The sequence below is a fragment of the Habropoda laboriosa genome, unplaced genomic scaffold, assembly GCF_001263275.1.
Source record: "Habropoda laboriosa isolate 0110345459 unplaced genomic scaffold, ASM126327v1 scaffold9, whole genome shotgun sequence".
Lineage (NCBI taxonomy): Eukaryota > Metazoa > Arthropoda > Insecta > Hymenoptera > Apidae > Habropoda > Habropoda laboriosa.
This window is the reverse complement of record NW_017100191.1, coordinates 775312-797962: the sequence shown is the minus strand read 5'-3', so window position 1 is coordinate 797962 and position 22651 is coordinate 775312. Positions and strand designations below refer to the sequence as shown.

General features: G+C 37.8%; 3 protein-coding genes across 3 annotated transcripts in view; 1 reads left to right on the top strand and 2 right to left on the bottom strand.

Moving 5' to 3' along the window:
* Window positions 1–1816: 1816 nt before the first annotated feature.
* On the top strand, window positions 1817–8532 carry LOC108580230 (kinesin-like protein KIF6). Its single transcript, XM_017943940.1, has 14 exons — window positions 1817–1882; window positions 1943–2061; window positions 2130–2204; window positions 2270–2312; window positions 3504–3605; window positions 3913–4037; window positions 5446–5562; window positions 5640–5771; window positions 6770–6904; window positions 7037–7133; window positions 7221–7373; window positions 7449–7671; window positions 7735–7995; window positions 8048–8532. The coding sequence occupies exons 1-14, from the start codon at window positions 1817–1819 to the stop codon at window positions 8530–8532; spliced, it is 2133 nt and encodes a 710-aa protein (XP_017799429.1).
* Window positions 8533–8744: 212 nt separating this feature from the next.
* On the bottom strand, window positions 8745–20772 carry LOC108580229. The gene is made up of 16 exons (XM_017943938.1): window positions 20571–20772; window positions 19452–19941; window positions 18849–19144; window positions 18462–18766; window positions 16849–17547; window positions 16528–16782; window positions 15779–16094; window positions 14900–15718; window positions 14268–14783; window positions 13675–13886; window positions 13429–13567; window positions 13088–13365; window positions 9690–10055; window positions 9265–9615; window positions 8989–9142; window positions 8745–8932 (listed from the first exon to the last, which is right to left on the bottom strand). The coding sequence occupies exons 1-16, from the start codon at window positions 20770–20772 to the stop codon at window positions 8745–8747; spliced, it is 5586 nt and encodes a 1861-aa protein (XP_017799427.1).
* Window positions 20773–22524: 1752 nt separating this feature from the next.
* LOC108580228 (mucin-5AC) overlaps window positions 22525–22651 on the bottom strand; it is a 4932-nt gene continuing 4805 nt past the window's right edge. The window contains exon 5 of the mRNA XM_017943937.1: window positions 22525–22651. This exon is cut by the window's right edge and continues 27 nt beyond it. Within this exon, the coding sequence (XP_017799426.1) occupies window positions 22525–22651 (127 nt within the window).

Genomic DNA, 22651 nt, shown 5'->3' with positions numbered 1-22651 from the left:
GGGGCTAGAAGTTTCCATGAAGGTGTCGCGCGCGGCAGATCCGCCGGCACCGTTCAGACCGATGTCGAAGCACCGGCGTCGACGCTCATCGCGTGAGAAATTCGCCGTTCGACGACGAATTCGCGTGTGGAAACGTAGGGTGGACGTGGTGGCCGAACGTTACGCGAGGAACAGCGAGAAAGCCGAGAAAAGTCGGTGCACTGGCCTGCCATCGGGTAGACCGACGACCCGGCACGGCTCTGGCAACGCGGCGACGCACTGCGCCGACGTCGCGACGACGACGTCGTCGCCTAGGCGACCACGCGACCTCTCGCTCTTCTCCTCTCTGTGTGTTGATGGAGGAGGAGGAGGAGGGTGGATCGATTGATCGAACGGTGCGAGCACGCTGTTCACAGCGAGATATCGAGATGTCGAGAGAGAACGAGAGGGAGGAAAAAAGCAGGCTACTTTCCGTTCTCCATATTTTTCTTATCCCCTGTACGGGCACGAACTTTCTTCCCGATGACTTCTTCCTGGAAAATGAAATTCTTTCAGACGGGGAGATTTCTTTTTAACCCGAAAATTTCGATTTTTTGGAAACTGCGGGTTTGTTAGGGGACCTCGAGAGAAGTATCGGGAAATTTTTTTGGGCGGGCCTTCTTTCGGTTCTTCGGGGTGAAAACAGCCCCTGAATGAAAATAAGTGTTACCCTATTTCCCTGTATATCTTTAAAACTGTAGTAGATATAGAAAGATGTTTATAATAAAAATGTAATAGCTTCTTGTGCCTTATAAGACAGTGCTATTAAATTGATAAAAATTGTTTGTTTAAAGAAGAAATCTTCCACCACCGTGTTACGAATCGACTCTTTTTGAGTCAGACCATTTAAGGAATCTACTCGGGAAAGGGGACTCAGGTAGTGCTCGGAAGGTAGACTATTAACGCACAACAGTTTGCTGTTAAAACTATATATTTGTGAATGAACGTGAACAGAGCGCGAAATGCCTAAGCTTACTGATTGGAAAATTGTGTGTCGTGTCGTGTGGTGTTCGCTATTTTATAAACTACGTGTGTGTTGTGATTGGTGGTGTGAAAACTGTCGTAGGTGGTGGAAGGTTTTTTCGGTGTGTTTGGGGTGTGTCTGGCGGTGGTGTGAAAGTGGGGAATTTGTTCTTACATTTGTTATATTGCTTCTTGGAGGTCTGTTTATGATCTTAGGGGTGTGTCTGGCGGTGGTGTGAAAGTGGGGAATTTGTTCTTACATTTGTTATATTGCTTCTTGAAGGTCTGTTTATGATCTTAGGTCATGTGGTGTTCAGGTGTGAGAGGCGTCGAGTTTTTCGGTGTCGTAAAGTACTTTTCGTGCCGGCTAAGACCTCGCTTTTTTCGGACGTGCTGGACTATCGGAAATCCCGATGTATTGTTCGGCTCGTCGGTACGGCCGAACAACCCAAGCGACGTCTGTTACGCATGTGACAACCATTATTGTGAAAACTTTCGAATTTTCTGTCATATCGAAAAATATGTCAAATAAATGCAGGTAAATATGCTAACTGTGTTTTCACCCCGAAAAATCGAAAAAGAGCCAAAAAAAATTGCCCGATACTTCTTTCGAGGTCCCCTAACAATAATAAATTCTAAGCACGGAGACTTTCTCGACTGGGTATATTGTTATCTTCGTCACTTATGAATACATTTAAAAATTCAACGAAATTCTCTAAAAATTGATTTCTATTTATCGTTCATCCTTTGACAATTTTGCGTATTCATTGATGTTCGATAATCGATCATCTGTCATCGACGGATGACAGCGAGGCTACAAGGTTATGCGAACGCAATGGTGAAGAATGCAATCAAAGTCTACGCTAGATTGAAGCCTGAGAAAAATAGAAAGAACTCACTGGTACATACTAAAATGTACAAATTCAATATCGTTATTATACTTCGTATATTTCTCTCGAAGAGTTATCAAGTCTTCCATCGTCCGAAAGAGAATCTCGAGGAGGACTTCCTGTTCCTAGTTTCCCCGATACAACGAACGAAAGACTACCCCGACAATCGTGCCGAATCGTGGAATTTCTCGTAAAAGACATTCACAGAATTATATATGAAATACGAAAGATACACTTGTGAATACCTGTAACTTTCAGTTTCTTCCGTATATTGGAGGAATCCGCGTCACAGTCGGATGTGTTCGAGAACGTGGCGCGGCCCGTGGTGGAAAGGTAAAAGGAACCGTATCGTTAATAATTAATAAACCCACTCAGCTATGTGATTTCGTTTGTTAAAGTGCTCTCGATGGCTACAACGGCACCATTTTCGCCTACGGCCAGGTAAAACCTATTAAACGAATCGATAAATAATCACGAGAAAAATTCTCATCGGGAATGTGGTGGTACAGACTAAAAACGAAGCTTGTTTCGTTTCAATTTTTCACTCTAATTGGCTCATTTTAATTGCATCAATAGATACAATAGTCTAGGGCTTCCGGCTTCGCCGAAAGTGTTAAAGTCTGTTATAAATCAATACCTGATTAATTAAAATTGTATTTATAAATAAGCAAGACTGGCTTAACACTATCTTTTACACGTTCATGGACGTATGTCGATATAACGGTATACATAATATTAATAGGTTATATTTTCGTATACATCCTATTCCTTATAAATAAGCTAGATATCTATGTAATGGTAAATGCTTATTTTAATGTAAGTTAGCAATTCTACTATAAGGGTTAATACAAGTGAGGTTAAAGTATAAATCTATAGATGTAACATTATCCAGTTAAAATTAAATTAATATACTATTATATATTATACCTACAGGTCTTTAGATACGAATAAATGAACCATAAGTGTAGGCCTAAACTCTAGAAATCAAAACCTAAACTCTAGAAGACAAAACGAATTTTTTACGTAATGAAGCTACATACGTCTACACTATACAACAAAACAGTGTTATAAAACAAATTGTTTTATAACCTAGTTATGTAGGATGTGAACAGGGAGAAAGGAAGCAACAACGGGTCAACGTTTTTTAATAAAAAAAATAGAAAAACAAAATAAAAGATACAAACGACCGGTGGCTACTTAACGACTGCTTCTTTCGCTCGTCTTGCGCCTCCACCAGCACACCGCTCTCACGCGACACGCGCAGCCGTCGTCTTTCGGTAGCCTTTGTCTAGCTACCGCTGCGCTAGACCGCCCCACAGTTATACAACATGCTTTTATAACTTGTTACAGGATTATAATAAGTTTTGTATTTTTCATGTAGAGCGACTTTCACCCCTTCACTATGGACGATTGCCAATCGAAAAAAATACGTATCGAAAATTTATTCAGGAACTACTATATGTATACCAAAATTTCATGATATTTCTGTCTATCACCGATTTTCAAACCTTAGAAACCATTTTCCCTCAGATTTACAACAGCGAAAGGGTTAAATTCGAAAATTCGTACCACGTTCTCTATCCACACTGCATTCGTCATTTTCTAACTCACTTGAAACTTGAAACTTCTCAGACAGCGAGCGGGAAAACATACAGCATCACCGGAAGCCGCGGAGAGGAGTATCAAGGCATCGTACCAAGAAGCCTCCGCTACCTGTTTCAAACCGTGCAAAAGGTAGACATTACGTGTAGGTATAGTCGATGGAAGAAATACAGCGAGGTCGTGAATTAAAACGTTAAGTAACATTTTTCCTTTCTCGATTGGGACTGAATCAAAGCTAATTCATACTTTGTGCGATCCTGGGCCGAGGTTTCGGGTCAGAAATCTTCTCAGGTCCCTGTCGATTCACCTGTCGATATGTTCGAACGTGCGAACTTTGACGCCTGACCGAATTTTTACGACCTCGCTATATTTCTTCCGTCGTTTGTATATACGTGTATACACGCAGAAGAACCGTACACCGCCCTTAAATTCCGTGCAGCGGCCGGAAAACGTGTACTCCGTCGAGGTGGCTTATCTGGAGATTTACAACGAGACCGGGTACGACCTGTTGGATCGTCCGCAACGGCAGCGCGAGTTCGCGATTACGAGATTGGAAGATTTACCGTAAGTCCTGGTGACGTAAATGGCCGCGGCCCCTCGAGTTGTTTCTTGAGTATTTCGTAAAAAAAGCAGCCTGGACCCCCTAAAGGGAAACAGCCTGACCGATCAACCGTGATTCTGAACGCGGTTGCGAATATAGAGCAGCCGCGTGCAATGTGCAATCGCCTCGCCATCCATTTTCCTTCATTCACCAACTGTACTTCCCCTCTTTCGGTTTTATTCGGTTAGAATGCGGGGTGGGCCACGTGAAACGGGCCACTTAATTGTCTTCTCTAGCTATGGTGGTGCGAGAAAATACAAAGGGTACATACAGTCGGTCACAAAATGATTCGGACATGATTTGAGAAGTTAGGATTAGTTGCGAAGGAAATAGCGAAAGTCGCTTTTTACAACTTTTTTATCTGAGCTCGCAATGAAAATTTAAAAAAACACGTTTTGTAGATCTATGTGAGTTATACGCATGCTGAAAATTTCATCGAAATCGGTTGATGGAGAAGCAAAGCGACAGGCACCGAAAGATGTAAGAATCTTCAGATTTATTACAGTCATAGGCCGAAAATCGTGAAATAGTGCGATTCTCACAATTTTTAACCGCAACATTAACCCATTTCGATGAAATTTTCAGCATGCGTATAATTGACATAGATCTACAAAACGTATTTTTTAAATTTTCATTAAAAGCTCAGATAAAAAAGATGTAAAAACGACCTTCGCTATTTTCTTCGCGATTCCGACTAATTGCAGTTTTTTCAAAAAATTTTTGACACATCATCTAGTAAACTAATCTTTCTAACTTCTCAAGAAAAATTCAAGTCGTTTGGCCCAATTTTAAAAAAGTTATAATGTTCTAAATAGTGTCCGAATCATTTTATGATCGACTGTACATAAGATGGAAGAAGAATTTTTTTGATAAATCAATGGCGAACAATGAATAAAATTTTCGAGTCCAAGTTCATTTTAAGATCATATTAGTATGCATGTTTAACCCTTATGTCAATAACCGGGTACCCGGATACCCTTTTGCATAATTCTCACTTAAAATATTTGATCTTCCAGGTAAATATCCGGCCAGATTGTTGTCATTTGGCACATTTCCTATCCGTGTCTGCCTTAAGTTTAGAATTTCGTTATCAGGAAACTACTAAAATGGGCGATAAAGTATTCTGGTTACTGACATAAGGGTTAAATGCCCATCGATACCTGCTACATCATCCAATAGAAAAAAAATATATTCGTGTTGAAAAACATAATCTTGTTCACCCTTTGAAACCGTTTGAATTACTTATACGAAATTTTCTCGTATCACCATAGCTGGAGCAGACAATTAGGTGGCCCATTTTACATGGCCCACCCTGTATATTGTTTAGAGCGATAAAAAGTAGTTTGGTAGAAATGATCGAGTGTACTTTAGACGTATCAGCATTCAAGAGGATGAGAATGGGAATTTGCATTTGAAGAATTTGACGTTCCACTGTGTCGGAAGTGTCGAAGAGGCTTTCAAATTGCTTCTGTTAGGTGACAGCAATCGGTAAGACGATTTACACGAAGTGGGAATTGAAAAATTCGAATTTTGAAGGATTCCTGAATATGAAAATGTTTAAACAGAATTACCGTGGAGACGCCGATGAACACCCAGTCATCAAGATCGCACTGCATCTTTACCATCGTGGTTTCCACGAAGCAGTTCGGCGCTGAACAGTATAAGCGAGCGAAAGTGCACCTCGTGGACCTGGCTGGGTTAGTATACCATCTTCAGCGTTGTATCGACTGAAGGTAGTACGAGGTTAGAGCAGCTCGTAACAGAACCATAAGGAGCTCCTGAATAAAGCTAGCCCTCTATAGGTCTCTCCCTAATAATAAATCTCTACACAGGCGTTTTCATTGAAAAAAGTCGCTCGACGAAACGGGGTCATCTGTGACCCGTACTACTCGCGTGTGTAGAAGGTTTATGGAATATATACAGAGTGGAGAAAAATTTTGAAATGCTTCCGTTATTAGTAATAATATAGAAAACTGTTGTACACGAAACTTCGTTGATACGGAGGCGGACATAATGTGATGTAAATGTTTCGAGTAGAGGCACAGAATGGCTATTTCACCGTGCTATCGTTAATAATTAAATAAATAGTTTAAGTTACTGAGAAATTTAGTTATATGGAATATATTACTGCAAACAATTTGGGGATGTAAGTACTAAATTATAAATATTGGTAGTTGAAATTAAATTATGATCAATACAAAATTTACATTTTAATAACTTATAGGTTACACAATAAATCCCTTATTTAATAATCTATGAGGTATACAATAAATTTCTACAAACTCAACCACTAATTAACAATACCATTCTTTTTCTTTTCAAGTTGCCAAGAAATGTAGAGTAATGTATTGAAAATAAAGAAAAAAGGAATCGCGCGACGGGTCAAATGTGACCCGGCACCGCTTTTCATTCGAACGTCGAACATTCAGCTATCCAACGGTTAATAAATAAATAATGAATTTTCTTTTCTCTCACGACACCGCGTCCACTCGATGTAAATAACTTGTAAATTGAATTTCTTCCATAAGTCATTCCTCCGTAAAAATTTCTCAAGAATGTCGAGGAAATGAATGCATCAATCATCGACCCACTTGTCTATAATGATTTTTCCCCTGTGTTCCATTACTTCTTGCTTTCTCATTGCCATCTGGACTCACGCTGGCAAATTCTGTAACGGTAACCGATCTTTCCGCAGATCCGAGCGAGTCTACAAATGCTCGATAACCGGCACCATTCTAACTGAGGCGAAGCACATTAACCTGAGCCTACATTACCTGGAACAAGTCATAGTGTGTCTGGGTCAGGAGAGCGCGGGTCACATTCCTTACAGGTGCTAAATTCCCTCTGGAACTCCAACTCCATGATTATCCATTTTTTCTTTTTTTTTGCCTCTAATAGAAAGTAATTGATAAAATATCTGATCCTTGATCGACCGTGGAACTTTCACTATTCTCGTTCTTAGGAATTCCGTCTTGACGTCAATTTTAAGAGACAGTCTAGGAGGAAACTGTATGACTACGATGCTGGCCACTATAAGCGTTGTTCCTTTCAATTTAGAGGTGCAGAAAATACTTTTTATGCCGTATCTTTGAAAAAGTGTTGTTAAATTTCGATCGCTTAATTGGGCTCGTTTCATCGATCACAAGGAGACACTGTCCACCTGCAGATTTGCACAGAGGGTTGCTCTAATAAGGAACGACGTGAAATTAAATCTGGAAACGAACGTTCAAAGCGAGAATGCATTATTGAAGGCGGAAAATGAAAGGCTTAGGCGGCAAATTGAAGCTCTGACGGGACAGGCAGTTCGGTGTTTTAATTAAATATTGATCCAGCTTCTAAGATGAAGCCGTAATTCGTTTATTTTACTCATACAGACGTCTGAAGAGCTCACCGCCGAGGACAAGAGAAATCTCGATTCTCAGCTGAGAAATTTCTTGGAGATCAACGAAGAGATCTGCTGGGATAATAATCCTACGAAAGTGCAATATTGCTTCCGGAGTTTGAAAAAAGTGTTTCAACTGAGCAAGGATCCGAAAAGTTGTTTGAAGAAAATGGAATATTACAAGGAGCTGGTTGTTCAGAGGGATAAAGAAATTTGTATCCTTATTTCCGTTTGTTTTATTCTATTATTTATCTGGTAATTCCTTGACGTGAAAACAGCACTGTTGCTCGAAATGATGAAGAAAGAGAAAAATCAACGACTCACTGGGACAATTGAGAACGTATCGACTGTCAGCAATATTCAGAATGATAAGCAGAATTCGGTGATTAATAATAACTGTTCGAAGAAACAGAAACGAAGGCCTAAGAGTTCGAAGTCTCTCGTCCAAAATTGTGCAAACGACGATAATTCGGTTAAAATGAGTTCTAACGAAAAAATTTGTGACAACGTTGAAGCAAATGACGTTGCAAGAAGTGCAAGTAGAGAAAGCTTGATTAATCACACAGAGACGAACAAATCTTTTGAAATCAGATTTATCAGCTTGCAATATCGTGAATTTGACTTTGAATCATTTGTCGGAAGAGAAAAGTAAAATATGTGATGAAGTAGTGAGTAGTAAAGTTGAAGTAAATCGAGAATCTTCTCGTAAATCTGACAGAAAGCAGAGAAATACTGTGACAAAGGTGACGAAGCAAGAAGACGACAAAACTAAGGACGGTCCTTTATCAAATACTAGAAGCAGAATTAAAGACACGAGATCTTCGTCTGTAGAAACAGATTATTCCATTCCAGTTTATCAAAAATCGTTGAACTTCAATTCGACAAAACGTCAACTTCCGGAGAAACCTTTCGCTGTTAAAGAAGATGAAAGAACCGAGACAAGAAGCTTCGATAGAAGATTCAATTCGGAGGAGGAAGATAAGTTTGAAAATTCGTTGCCTTTGACAGGGGATCCTGAGATCGACGAAGAAATTATCGCATTTTATAAAGCGAAAAGATCGGGAGAGGTATATTGATATTTTTTTTCCAAGGTAGTAATGATAGCATAAGAAAAGAAATAATAGCGTGCAAGAATACAGTATTATTTACCAGGAAGACATGATTAATTGTAACGTAAAATAATTTCTTACAATATAACAAAACTGTAATTAAATATATTAAATTAATTCTAATATTCGATATGTACATTTGTAATTACATTTTTAACATCAATTCTCCCTGAAATTTTTCAACACGTTAACGCTGCCATATCTACTTTTTCTCCGTACATTTTTGCCTCCAGGATTGTTAACCTGTTCTCGTGAATTAGGGCGAGGAGGTGTCGTTTCGCGAAATTAGTATATTTCCGAAATTTGAAAGCGAACAATTTATCCACGTTCATTCTTATGCTGTCCCTATACACGAACCCTTGGATACCTAAAAAAATTCACGTGTTTCATCGAATAAAAAATAATTGAAAAATTTTTCAGTACCTTTATACTCGTAAATACGAAGTTTCTTCTTATTTTCAACAAAAACGAGCAAAGTTTCAATCGACCCCTCGAAGTTGAGTATCGTAAACGACGTTGGCCTGTGAACCTTCAAAGTCTGCAGAATTTGCTTCCGTTTTGCGTTACGGTTGCAAATCTACACGATGAATTGAAACGAACAAAACAAAAATAAGATTTTATTGGAACTTATTTTTACGTTGAAATTAATGTAAAACAATTAATTGTCGTTAAACAAGGTTTCGTGAAAACGGAACTCACAAATATACGATCCTTGCTGAATTCTTCGTCGTAATACAAGAACATTTCCTTCTCGAGTAATCCAGCTTTGAAATGCAGAATTTCTGGACTTCTGGTATATTTTCCAAGACTAGTACCATTAGAACGATCAGTATTATACTCGTACACGTTACTTCTACTCGTTAACAGCATCTGATCATCTTCCAAGACAATTTTCACGTCGTCTTCACCTTCCAGAGACGAAAGTGATTTTTCCAATTCTTCGTCCATCCTTGCAGAAGATCTCATCTGCCCTTTCAAACCGATTAACGTCAAAAAGATGTCCTTGTTTATCTTTCTGCTGTCTATACTGCGATCAAGGTCTAAGACATGCTGAAAGAATTAAAAGACACGAGAAATCATTCAGTTGAATAATCTCTAAGTTTAACCGACTCTTGAAAACTCACCTGAAATTCGTCGTTCTTCAATTTCCACAAATTAACAGGACCTCTTCCACACGAGCTCGCTCCCGAAGTGAGAAAATACAAGATTTGATCGTGTTTAAAGGTGGTCCATCGTTCGACCACCCCAAAATCAGGCACATTAGCTACCAACTCGAATTTCGTTCCAGTGAATAAGTATGTGTGCATTTGACAAGTGTTGTAACTCAACATGAAATAGTCCAAGTCGTCTAATTCGAAGTAATGGACGCTAACGATGCCGCTATCCAACTCGATGATTTGTAAATAGTCGAATGCAGCGAACTGATAAATTTGCTTCTCTGCGAAATGCTTCAGGTGACTTAAATCGTCGCATATGCTGTTCAAATTTGCCTACGAAGAAAATACGAGCACTTAGACAGATTTTCAAGTCATTTGTACTTCAAGAGGATACACCACCCTGAGGTGACTAAAAATAGGTGAAGTTTGGAAATTTTTTTCATAGATAGACGAGACGGTGTAAATATAGGCTATCACTTTTATTTCAGGATTTATTGTCAAACCTGTGAATGATTTTTAAGATATGACATTTGTTGTATTCCGCGGCTCGCGATTCCTTGCGTTGGTTTATTATATTCAATAGGTACGCGGTAGGAGAGCCTGACGGAAACTGGGGCGAAATAAGGGAGCTATTCTGCGCGTAGTACTATTCGACTTTATTAGACAGTTCGGTGACGTTCGGTGCGTGAAGACCACTAGACAAAAATCTGCTGTTTCGACGGAAAAGGTTTCTAGATATAGGTTCGGTAAGTACGAGAGTAGGGGTTGGTCTCAGAGGTCAATGTAGGGAGAGGCGGTGAGGTCTAGGTTCAGCGATGAGTAAAAGTAAAGGATGATGTGGAGGTCTAGGTTTCGGGGTGACTAACGTTAGGATGATGCGGATTTTTTACAGTAAAGGAAAGGAGGCAGGATGACTAAAAACTAATGAAAGATAGGAGAGAGGTATACGACACATTTAAATATATGTAGGAGGTTAATGACCGGAGCGTGTTTTGTTTAAATCCCTGCGATACAAATAGGCGAAACGGTGGCAACGAGCTCGGACGGCCGTGGCCTTCCAACGTTCGTTGTTATTAAACAAGAGTGAGTGTGTTTGTGCGAATGCGAGGGATGCGAGTTGCCAAGAGAGCGCGTGAGAATGAGAGAGAGCGAGCGAAGACCTTATAAATAGGGAAAACAAGAGCGAGATTCGTTCATTTTCCTGCGAAGCGATAAAGAGTTACCAATTGTGTTTATCGTAATTATATAGCATTGTGTTTTGTTTATCTCAATTATATTTTACCAATTTCTAATTACATTTTGCATTCCGTTTCCTACATACTGTCCGACAAACCTAAAGTGAAGCTTCTGACGTCACAGCCTAGCAAAATAGGCGGTTCAGGTCATCTCCACTACTCTTGGTTCTTACACTGCAGGCCCTTGAGGAGAAGTTGGATTGTAGGTAAATGGTTTAGGAACACGAATTTAAGTCAGTTGTCGATGATAAAAGAACGGAAAACTAAAAATTATTTGGTCGCCTTATCCTCTTACCTACGTTGGCGCGTAAGACATATTTAATAGCGCAGACGTTCATTTCTAAGCGACTCATACACAGTAAATTGTTATTGTAAAGGAAGTCTCAGGAAATGTATTAATATTTTTTAACAGTTAGAAAACTAAAATGTAAATATTTTTTTCCTATTCCTGAATAATAAAAGTAGATTTCGGCGCATTAAAAAATTGCTTAAGGAGCTACAAAATTTCTGGCTGCAATGAAAAATAGCGTGCCACCACAGACCGACAGCCACTGTTTACAGCCAATAAAAGTCATCAAACAGCCACTATTTAATGTTAAAATTTTGAAAAATTTGACAAAATCAGACGACATGTCCTCACTTTAACCGTAATATTTCGGCTTTGTTTAAAGATAATATTTCGATCTTGGGCTTATTTCATAGCAATAAACATAGCAACAATCGCTGCTAAAGTTTCAATTGCTAATTTGACACTGTTCCCACTCGTAGAATAATTTTGAAAAAAATACCATTGGATTGCTTGAATTTTAACCTGTAAAATAAGCTACTCGAAATAATAGAGAAATTTTGGGAACGTGGGATAAAAAAATAAAGTTTACCATGATGCACATCGTTTGGCGTCGCGCAGGCATTTGTTCGCCTGTTTATGGTGTCTGCGCGACGTAAACTTAATTTTTTTTTTATCTGCTCATCTGTTTACCGACTGCTCGAACGAGACCCGATCGTCATCTATTGTTCATAGAAGAGTAAGTGTGATAGCCTTATTCTATCCCTATTTGTGAGACCCGATCGTCATCTATTGTTCATAGAAGAGTAAGTGCGATAGCCTTATTCTATCCCTATTTGCTGAATATAAGGGAAGACCTAAGAGTAACTGCGATAGCCTTATTCTACCCCTATTGGCTTACTAACAGGGAGCCGTCGCAAGTTCCCCTACATCTCCCACTTTTAGGCCCTGTGTGACGTCAGAGGCTTCACTTTAGGTTTGTCGGACAGTATATATACATATATATATCAATATCAATAACATGTTTACTGTATGAAACGAAATGAAAATAAGCTGAACAAAGGCAATGTGTGTTGCAAATTATGCGTTTAAAATAAAAGGGAAAATCTTCATTTTTAGAAAAGTGTTCGAAATATGGGCCACTCGTAAAGTAATCGAAGTGAAAAGTAAGAACTGCATATTTTCAGGTTGAAATTTAAATGCTATTTACAATATTTACAATCTATCTACAATAGTCACAAACGTATATATCTTTCTTTCTAATGTTTTGGTATGTTTCTTATTACAATTCTCATAGTCACCGAATTCTAATATTGGCTAGTCCATATTAGCCCATATTATAAAGCTACTAGCTTTGCAGCCCATATTTAGATCATTTGATCAGGAACGCTTAGAGCGATGATATTCATTACGAAACTTATACTTAAAAGAAGCTTCAATGTCAGCAATGTAGCACTCTTAGTTAATTACCTCTCAGTTTAATAGGTTATTGCTGAAACAATAAAACGAACTTACTTGGAAAATGTTTTGAAATAGCGAAATAAGAGAAATGACACGTTTTGCAACAGAACACGTAAACAAAACAAACGTAGGCCACTGTCTCCTCCATAACACTTATTTTGTTCATAAATAGTAGTTTCGTCCTATTTTCAATACGGTGAAGCATCTAACATGATTCAATACTTCAACTAGCCCATATTTAGCCCTTCTTCTCTACCGACTGAATGAAAAGTTTCAATCTTTTCATAGGATATAAATGCAAGTTTCAGCTTTTTCCTTCAATTTTTGGAATGTAAGAGGGTGGTGTTCCTCAGCACTTTGTAAAAGAAAAGAAAATTTCATACATTTTTCTCCATCAAAACAGCGTCCATCTCTAAATGCCTCTTAGCCAAGGTGTTCGAAATTTCGGTGACATTGATACCATTTACTATATCGCTTCCAGAAGCTCCTCTTTCGAAATAAACGTTTCCAAACACTGTCCACCTACCAGAGATGATCTGTTGAAGCGAATTATTCGCGGTAACAGCCACAGCTTCCCATCGAGTGGGATTTATGCCATTCAGATAGCCTAATACTCGCAAGCTTTGGTTGAAATACATTGGACTTTCGAATACGAAATTTCCTGGAAAAAGTGAAAATTTCACGAAGCATTTTTTCATCGAGGAATCTCTTTTCTACGACCTACCACTTATGGAACTCTTTGAATTCAAAGGGATAAACCTTGTTGGATCGATGCCATTGATGAGACGCGGATTGAAATCGCGACGAATATGGACGTGACCAGGAAAATTGAAATTTCCTGTTATATTCTGACTTCCAATCGTCTGAAAATGTAAAAGTGTCATTGACCGACCTTGAATGACTCTGGATGATCTTCGAGTGAGCTTGAAAGAAGGCACGTATAGATAGATCATTGATTTAGGTATCGTACCATAAAAGTGTTCTCTTGGATTTCTGTTAAATCTTGGTTATTAACAGTTTCCAATATTGTAAGCTTATCTACGGTAATATTAAGGCATTTCAGAACCTTCACAGGCATAGCCTGTTCCTTATTCAACGGTATTAACAAATTCATATCCAAATCGTTGAACTTCTCCACTCGAATGTCCGATTCGAAATTCACATCGGTAAACGTGATAGTTTCTATCGACAAAAGAATTTCACACACGGTTCAAGAATAAAAATATCCAATAATTAAGGGGTCAGGCCACTTCTGAGGTTTGAAAAAATCGGCTTTCTTTTTAGGGACTTTCTTCACACGTTCACAGTTTCTATAAAACTCGATATTTTTCTTAGCAGGGGACACCACCATTGGGACATCCGTAACCCCGCCATTTTGTGAATAAATTAAACGAAAAAAATACTTTTATATTCTCTAAGGATAATATAACAAAGCTCTCGTGAAAAGTTTCCGATCGAGTCAATTATACTGTTTAAAAAAAATTGCCAAAGTTAGGTATCATTTTCAGGCCTCAGTGGTGGTCTAATCTCCCTTTATTCCAAAACAAATGCAACTTTAATCACCGTCGATATAAGTAGGTCTGTCCAGATGCAGCACGTTAAGTTTCATCTCTTCTATATCGATTCCCATGATGGATTTAGCTTCAAGGCTCGTTTTAACTGCAAGATCCTTCTCCACTTTAATATCATCTTTGAAGACAATTTTCGACTCGACGGAGAATGGTTTGTCGATAAAGACAGCCTTCTCGTCGAACTTCTTCAGGTCTATGTCGTTCAACCTCTCGCGCACTACAAATGCGTCCTTAAAAGTAATAGAGCCTTCGAACACTTTCGTGCCAGATATCGTGAGATCGTCCTCCTTCTTGAGAACCACAGCGTTAAGAAACTCGTCCATGTTTCTTCCTTGAATGGAACCATTCAAGTAGAGATTTTCGATAGTCACGTTGTTAGGGAAACGAATACTTCCATGCAACTCGAACGTATTGTTCTCTAAGGGCTTGAATCTGTCCATTAAACCTTGGAACGATACGTTACCGATATTTCCGGTTGCGTTGAACTCTTTCAAAATTGTCACCGAACCTGAACAGACGCGAGAAAATTTTACTCAATTTTATTTCCTAATTAAATTTGAACAGAAAGAAATTTCTTGAAAAAGAAAGAGATAAGAAAATTAAAACAGAAGGAATTTCAAGTACCATTTACGACCACAGGACCTGATAAAACTTGTCTTCTCGAAGGATTTAGAATATTTTCTACAGGACGGCCGTTCAAAAATCTTATTTCAAGTTGCTGGCAGGATATGTTGTTGAATATTTTGTGCCCGTTGATTACTATGTTTTTATCGGTTTTTAATACTGTATCAGAGACACGTTTTGAAAAATTGAAGCCATTCATTAGCCCTAAAACAGTCAGATTCTTTATGGACACGTCTTCTTTGAAGATCACAGTGTCTATTTGGTCCTCGTACAAATCTGCGAAGAGTTCTCCGTTGATTAATTTTGTCTCGATCTTTCCTCTCACTTGAAGAGATTCTAAAGTAATATTTCCATTTAAGATACTCTCCAATATCGATTTTTCTCTGTCTATCAACTCGTTAATCTCGTCCAGAGACATTCCGTTTATGAACGACACGTTCAATCGATCAGTCTCCAAATGATCGACTCTGTATTCGTCAATAATGTTCGAATGTGGCAAATCTTTGGTGAAATTAGAAAAATCAACGTTGTTTACAGTCTTAGGGACAATTTCTTCGGCCAGCAAAGTTTCTGCGATTAAATTCTCAAAGGTGACATTCTGAAACGTTTCGTTTAGCTTCTGATTGAAGTGCTCGTACGATATGTCGTTGTTCAATTTATCGAAAGACAATTCGTCCACTATAATCGGTGACTTGAACACGATAATTTTGTCCAAACAATCGGTCAGATATTTTTGTTCGTTCAAGAAAGCTTCTAGCTTTTCTACCGCTCCAAATGTCACGTTCCCGAAAGTGACGTTCGACGATATTTTCGTTAAATCTGAAATAAAGTATAATTAACGAACGTGTATCAACTTTTGACAAAAGTTGAATTTATTACTTGGAAATTCTTGATCGGTGTCCCGAGTCACGAATTCGTCCAGAAAGTGTCCATTGACCAAGCCAGACGTGATCGTAACATTGGACAACATTCCAACGTTCCCCAAAAACGTCTTAGTTCCGGTAATTTCCACGTTTTCTTCCGTTTTCAACAGTAGATCTCCTAAATTCAACAGACGCCTGTTCATGAACGCTGTATCGAACGTAACATTTCCCAAAACGTTCAAATTCAAGAAGGTGACGTCTGAAGAAATTTCGGAAGTTTCGTTCAACAATCGACTCAGCTTCTCGGTTAATCCAGATATCTCACCGTCTACCTAAAATGGCGAAAAATTCTCAGAATTCGTGAAATATATTGTAGTCTCGGGGCCTCCATACCCAAATAGGAAACCGACAAGAAAAAATAGAGAGGGAGTAGTTGGCGTAGTGATTTCTCCTAATCACTACAGCTCAATTCTCATTACCCACACAATAAGCACTGAAAAACGAAAAGAAAATACAGGATACGCGCCAAATGTCCCCGGACAGGCAACGTGACCTAAAACTTAAGGACAATATTATACCTAAAATTAACTATGTAATATGCATAAGCTCTGGAGATACAAATAAAAGCTAAATAAATTAAAATAAATAAAATAGTTGGCGTAGTGCGTAAAGCCTCGGCTTCCTACGCCGAAGGTCCCCGATTGGGTCCCTCAAAATTTTTTCCCGTCGATTCCTACAATATTGAAGAAAATTCAAGGTACGTACCTGAAACTTTCTCTCGATTGTCAAATTCTCAAAAGTGGTCTCTTCTTTCAGGACATTGTCCTTGTTCAAAATGACAAAATCCTCGAAATCTATCCCGTTTAGGGTGGTCACGTTTTCCAGACGTGGCGTTAGCAATGTGTTAAACGATTTTGAACCAGTTATAATCACAGGATCTTCGCTATCCGTTAAAACGTAGTCTTCGGGGTACGGAAGATCGTTTAACACGTACAAGTCGGATACATCTGCAGTCAGTGTCTGAAATTAAACGGCACACGTTATATGTTAATCGTGTGAAACTTGATTTTCAACAGCTAGATTTACCCCTTCGATGGTAGTGTTCCCTGGAATGAACATTGGCCTGTCTTTCCACACGATGTTCTTCATTAGCGCTTCCCAATTAATACCGTTGATCGTCTCAAAGGAAAGGTGTCCTTCTATGTGAGCTCGATTTATTTTCGAGAAATCTGTGTTACTGTAATCCACCGTAAAATCGCTGAAACGAATATTTTCAATGGGTACACCGTTCACCGAATGAATTGTCAAATTTTCTGATTCTATCGAATCGAATGATTTCTCATCTTCGATGAAATTGCGATCGTTAGAAGACTCGGAGTTGTTCGTTAAATTTATGTCATTGATGTATTGTGCACTTAAGTTTTCAACGTTCAAAGTTCCAGTGACGTTGATATTTCCGAAAATTTCCACGCCTGAATCGAAATGTAACACACGTGAGTTAGAATCCATAGCGTTCTCCAAGTTCGAGTTAATTTCATCGAGCTTCTGTTCTAAAATTTTCAGTCTATCCGAGAAATCGTTCACATCGAATTCTAATTCTTCTCTCGTTAAATTACTTGCACCTATGGTGACTGAATGATAAATCACGTTATCAGCTATGTCTGCGCTCGTTACATTCACTGTACTCAGGTTCCAAAAACCGGTGATTATAGAATTTTTTAAGTAACTCTTTTCGTATCGTGCTTTTGTTTCGTCTATAATTTTCTCCTGATGGTACAACGTGTCCTGAGTAATTTAAACAATGTTTAGTTTCCACATCGCTGTTTGACATTGACAGCGACATAACTCGAGAAATGTGAATTTTACAGGAAAAGCAGTTTAAAATTTGCATTTGACTAATAGTTGAATACTGATGATGTGGATCGAGCCTACCTCGAATAATCGAAAACTCGGATAATAGGGAAGGATCGATGGGTGTTCATAAGTCGCGCAAGAAAATCATAAAAAGCATTTTGATAATGTAAAATTGTACATGTATTTAAGTTTAATTAACTGTTTATTAAATAGTCAATATGAAAATGTTTTTTATGATTTTATTGCACGATTTACGAACACCCATCGACCCTAAAAAATACTGCAATTTTTTCATTTTATTTAAGTTCAAAGCACCTCGGATAATACGGAATCTCGGTTGAACGGGACTCGGATAACCGAGACTCCGCTGTATCTGATCTTCTCTCTGGTATGAAACTAATGAAGTTAGAAATGTACCGCTTTAGATGATAAAAATATTGTATCTATGGAATCTATCTATGCAAAAAATCAAAATTGACATTTTTTGAGTTATCAGTGCCAACCAACAATATACATATGTATCTTTTATACGTAATTTAAATGATTTCAAAAGGTGAACAAGATGGAAGAAAAAAATTTTTTTTTTAAAGGTCACACCTATGTTTTTTTACATGAATTTATATAATTTCTTCTACTGTATGTTGTAGCATTTTTCAATTTTTTATCAAAAGTGAAGTTTCCTTTCATTTTTCACCATTTCTTCCACGAAAAAGATGTCTTCTATTTTGTCTCACCCTTTACGACCATTTAAATTACGTGTAAAAATTTGTCCCTACCACTATAGCTAGAGAAGATAATTAGACGGCCTGTTTTAAATGACCCTGTATAATACGTAAAATACTTACGTTCAATAAACTTTGCAAGCCTAGCAATCTCTCTGTTGTATACTGAACTGGATGCTGCACGTCCTCCAATTTCGTATGAAATTTCACAAACTTGCCACCCGAGATAAACCCAAATTTTGGAATAGGTGTGACCATAGAAAGATCGAATTGATCGAGAATCTTATTGGGTAACTCTATTTTTTTGAAACTCAGACCTTGCCAAGCTAGAGCAATCACAGTGGAATTTTTCAATTGAATCAACAACAGAGATTCGTCTCTGTACGTGTCCAATTTTACATCTTGCACCCAAGAAATTTCTGATACATCTGCAGACAGTAAAAGATATAAACTGAAATCGTCAAAGAAGAAGAAAAGTCATTTTTCTTTTCTTGTAAAATGAAATGTTACCAAAGCTGGCTTCAGATTCTGCGTTGAACAAAAATTCACCATCTACCAAGTAAAAGAGACCAGCTTCCGGTCCGGATATCGCTAGAAACTGAAGGTATCCACTTTCAAAGCAGGCGAAATTTTTCAAATCGTTCGACTTTATGGTTTGTAACTCGTGAAAAATTCTTCCTCCAGTAGTGTTTCTATATTCGTATAGGAATACATCGTTCTCGCCTTGAAGAGCAAGGGAAAGGCTTTCGTAAACGGGGCAGAGTTGGATACCGAACGCTTTTGGCCCGAGAATCCTTTCAAAGAACCTGCATCGAACGATCAGTCAAAATCCAACGAAGAATAAAATCTCGAAAATATATTAGGCGTGGAAATGAATTTTTTCCGACTTTTGGGTAAAATCGATGTTTTACGTAAAAAGACTGAAAATGGATCGATCGTCGAAATATAATTTCTGTCGTTATCGATGACGTTTTGACATTTTCTTGGCAGCTTGAAAATACCATCGCGATAGAAACTCGTTGGTTTTGAATCAATTACATGAATCCAGTCGGAAAGAATTCATTTCTACGCCTAATATTAGGCAGAAAATTGGGAAAAGGAAGAATTCGTCACCAAAAGTCGAAACTTGTAGTTGAAAAGTCGATGTTGAATCCGTAAACGTCGATAGACGAATATTGCATCCCAAAATGCTCTTTATCGTCGTTCAGTAGCAGTAATTTATTCAGTTGTTCCTGTCGGATGAATTTCATGTCCTTCAAACGTTTCTGCACTTGCCACGACCAAAAGAACTCGAAGGAATTTCCATCCACCAGTCTGTACCATTTCAACGTGGTTCCACTAGTTGATTCCACGCACAAAACAACCACCAGATCGATTTCTAGCTGCAGGCTGATTACGTTAAATGTCAATATAGTGCCTTCTACGATCAAGTTTGCGGAATGAGTAGCCAAACCGATAGTTAAATCCAGTTTATAGAAGAAGAAACTCGACTCTTCTGTGTTAAAGAGGTAAGCAGATTCGTTTACTTCGAGAAACAGCCAATTCGTTCTCGTACTTGGCACATTTGCCAATTCCTGTACAGAAATGTCTGTTACGACGAGCTCTGAAATTAAATAAAGAATGTTTTTAAGAATTTTGCGTGGTTCAGACAGAAAAACATTTTACTGAAATTTAAAAAAAAGAAATGTGTTTAAGAATTTTATATAGTTCAGACAGAAAAATATTTTACTGAAATTTAAAAAAAAGAAATGTGTTTAAGAATTTTATATAGTTCAGATAGAACAATATTTTACTGAAATTTGAAGAAACTGTGTTTAAGAATTTTATATAGTTCAGATAGAACAATATTTTACTGAAATTTGAAGAAAGTGTGTTTAAGAATTTTATATAGTTCAGACAGAAAAATATTTTATTGAAATTTAAAGAAGACAATACTTTTAAGAATTTTATGTAGTTCAGATAGAAAAATATTTAACTGAAATTTAAAGAAAACTATGCTTTTAAGAATTTTATGTAGTTCAGACAGAAAAATATTTTACTGAAATTTAAAAAAAAAAAATGTGTTTAAGAATTTTATGTAGTTCAGATAGAAAAAGATTTAACTGAAATTTGAAGAAAACTATGCTTTTAAGAATTTAACGTAGTTCAGATAGAAAAATACTTGACTGAAATTTGAAAAGAAAAAAAGGTTCTAACGAATTTGATTGTATTTCCAACAGAACAACATTTTACCTTCTCTGTTTCCAGCTCCAGTGTTGAATTTATACTCCATCCAAATTGACTCCATCTCGGTATCTCTTCGAACTCTCGATGAATCGATATCCAGGAATTGGTGCAGATTTTCGGAGACATTTTCGATAAACGAAGAGTTTACAATATTCACGTAAAACAAGAGAAATAGTGAAATTATGGAGCAACCAGTTGAAGAGAACATTGTAGACTCGAGATAAGATCGAAACGATCTTCGATAGAGTTATCCGTGACATTCGTTCATTCGATACTAAATATTTTGATAGGAACCTAACTCGCTTGCAGTGGTTCTCAAACTATCCATCCTAATTTTACACCCAACCTCGTTATTACACCGCATTATAAATTGAAAATAATTCTCAATCCACCCCGAGACTTTCTTTCTTGAATAATTGATCAAAACCGGTCGATTTTTCTGTCTCATCTTTCCATACTAATTGTACACTTTCACAAGCATGTAGGTCAGGCAATGTTAGTTCCTCGTTTTCCTTACAGAAAACGTTTTTATTCAGTAAACATATAATACAAAACAATTACAAACGAAGTGCATAAATAACTACGTGTCGTAAACCGTGTTACGTAACGATTACCCTCGACGATTATATCATCGTACTGTCAGTGCATTGTACCCCAGAAAATGTTCCAATATACAATGTCTTTTTACTCGCTAAATTATTTCTTCTGCGCTGCCCCAAATGGTGGGCATGATTCGGCCCGCGCGAATGATCGGAAATACAAATTTTCGATGTTTCAACACTTTTTCGAATCGTAGTTCTCGGCTCACAAGGTTTCTCTTAGAAAAAAGACTTACAGCAATGGCAATAATTTAAAAAAAAAAGTATTTAGTAGCTTTTCTTTTGTTATTCGAAAATGGTTCGATTTATTTTAAAAAACCACTGCGAACGGTAAGGCGGTTATCTGTCCCCCATCTTGAAAAATGCTGTTTAAATCTCTACAACGACGTTTCTTTTTTCTTTTTATTTTATGCCATAAGAATTGTATATTGTATATTATGATGCATTTCTGGTTGTCCATTATTTGGAGAAGATTTGTCAATATTCCAGCCATTGGATTGTACGACGTTTCGTAGTAAATTTTATGGAAAGTAAAAATTGTACAGTCGTAACCACGATATAGCGAGGTCGTAAGTTAAACTCTGAAGAATCGGCACCGATTGATGTTGCGGCACACAAGGCCGTGCGTTGCAGTCTGTTCGAAGGTTCCAACGGTGAATGAATGGTAGAGTTTGATTTGGCATTTCAAGTAGAAAATGGTATTCCATTTACAAATGGAAAATATGTCAATATTAAGCTACACAACCTTTTCGCACTTTCTATCTGTATATAGCGCTCGCGAATAAATTAAGATGCAAAAGACCTCGATAAGACATTTACCTCTAACCGTACTTCCAAAAGCGGCTCTCTCCAGAGGGAAAAACCCTAATTTGTCCTAGCTGCACGCAGTTTTCAGTAAATATATTAGAATCAGTTTGACTTTCGCTGAATGCAACAATTCTTCGTACAGTCCTGACCATGGTTTCAAGCACTTATCTGCTGGTATTTCTGTCAATTCTTGAGTCCTGCCAGCTAAGACATGTTCACATCGACGCCTCACCGATATTACGACCTCGCTACATCGTGGCCGCGACTATACGTGACAATTATTTATATAAACTTGGCCATTAAGTGGCTGATTGAAGTATTTTGGAGTGGAATCTATAATAACGCCTGTAGAGTTCCGCAACCAATTCGTTCAAACGTGTCTGTAACTTCGTCGATAATTCGAATATTCTAGTTCACTTTAGGCTTCAAACATTTCAACGATGTGTACCTTTCGAAATACGTAAAAAGAGAGTGGACTTTTTAAAATGGAGAATCGTACGTGACCTCTTAAATACCAGACACTGTGAAACGATAAATGTCTATACTAAAAGGATCTAAGGCACAGTCACTGGTAGGAATCTCGTTCTGTCGCCTACTTTAGGCTGGAACCTCAAGTTGACCTTCTCCTTTTCATCCTCTCCAACTTCTAAGAACGTGTTCCAGTCCACCAGGAAATACAAT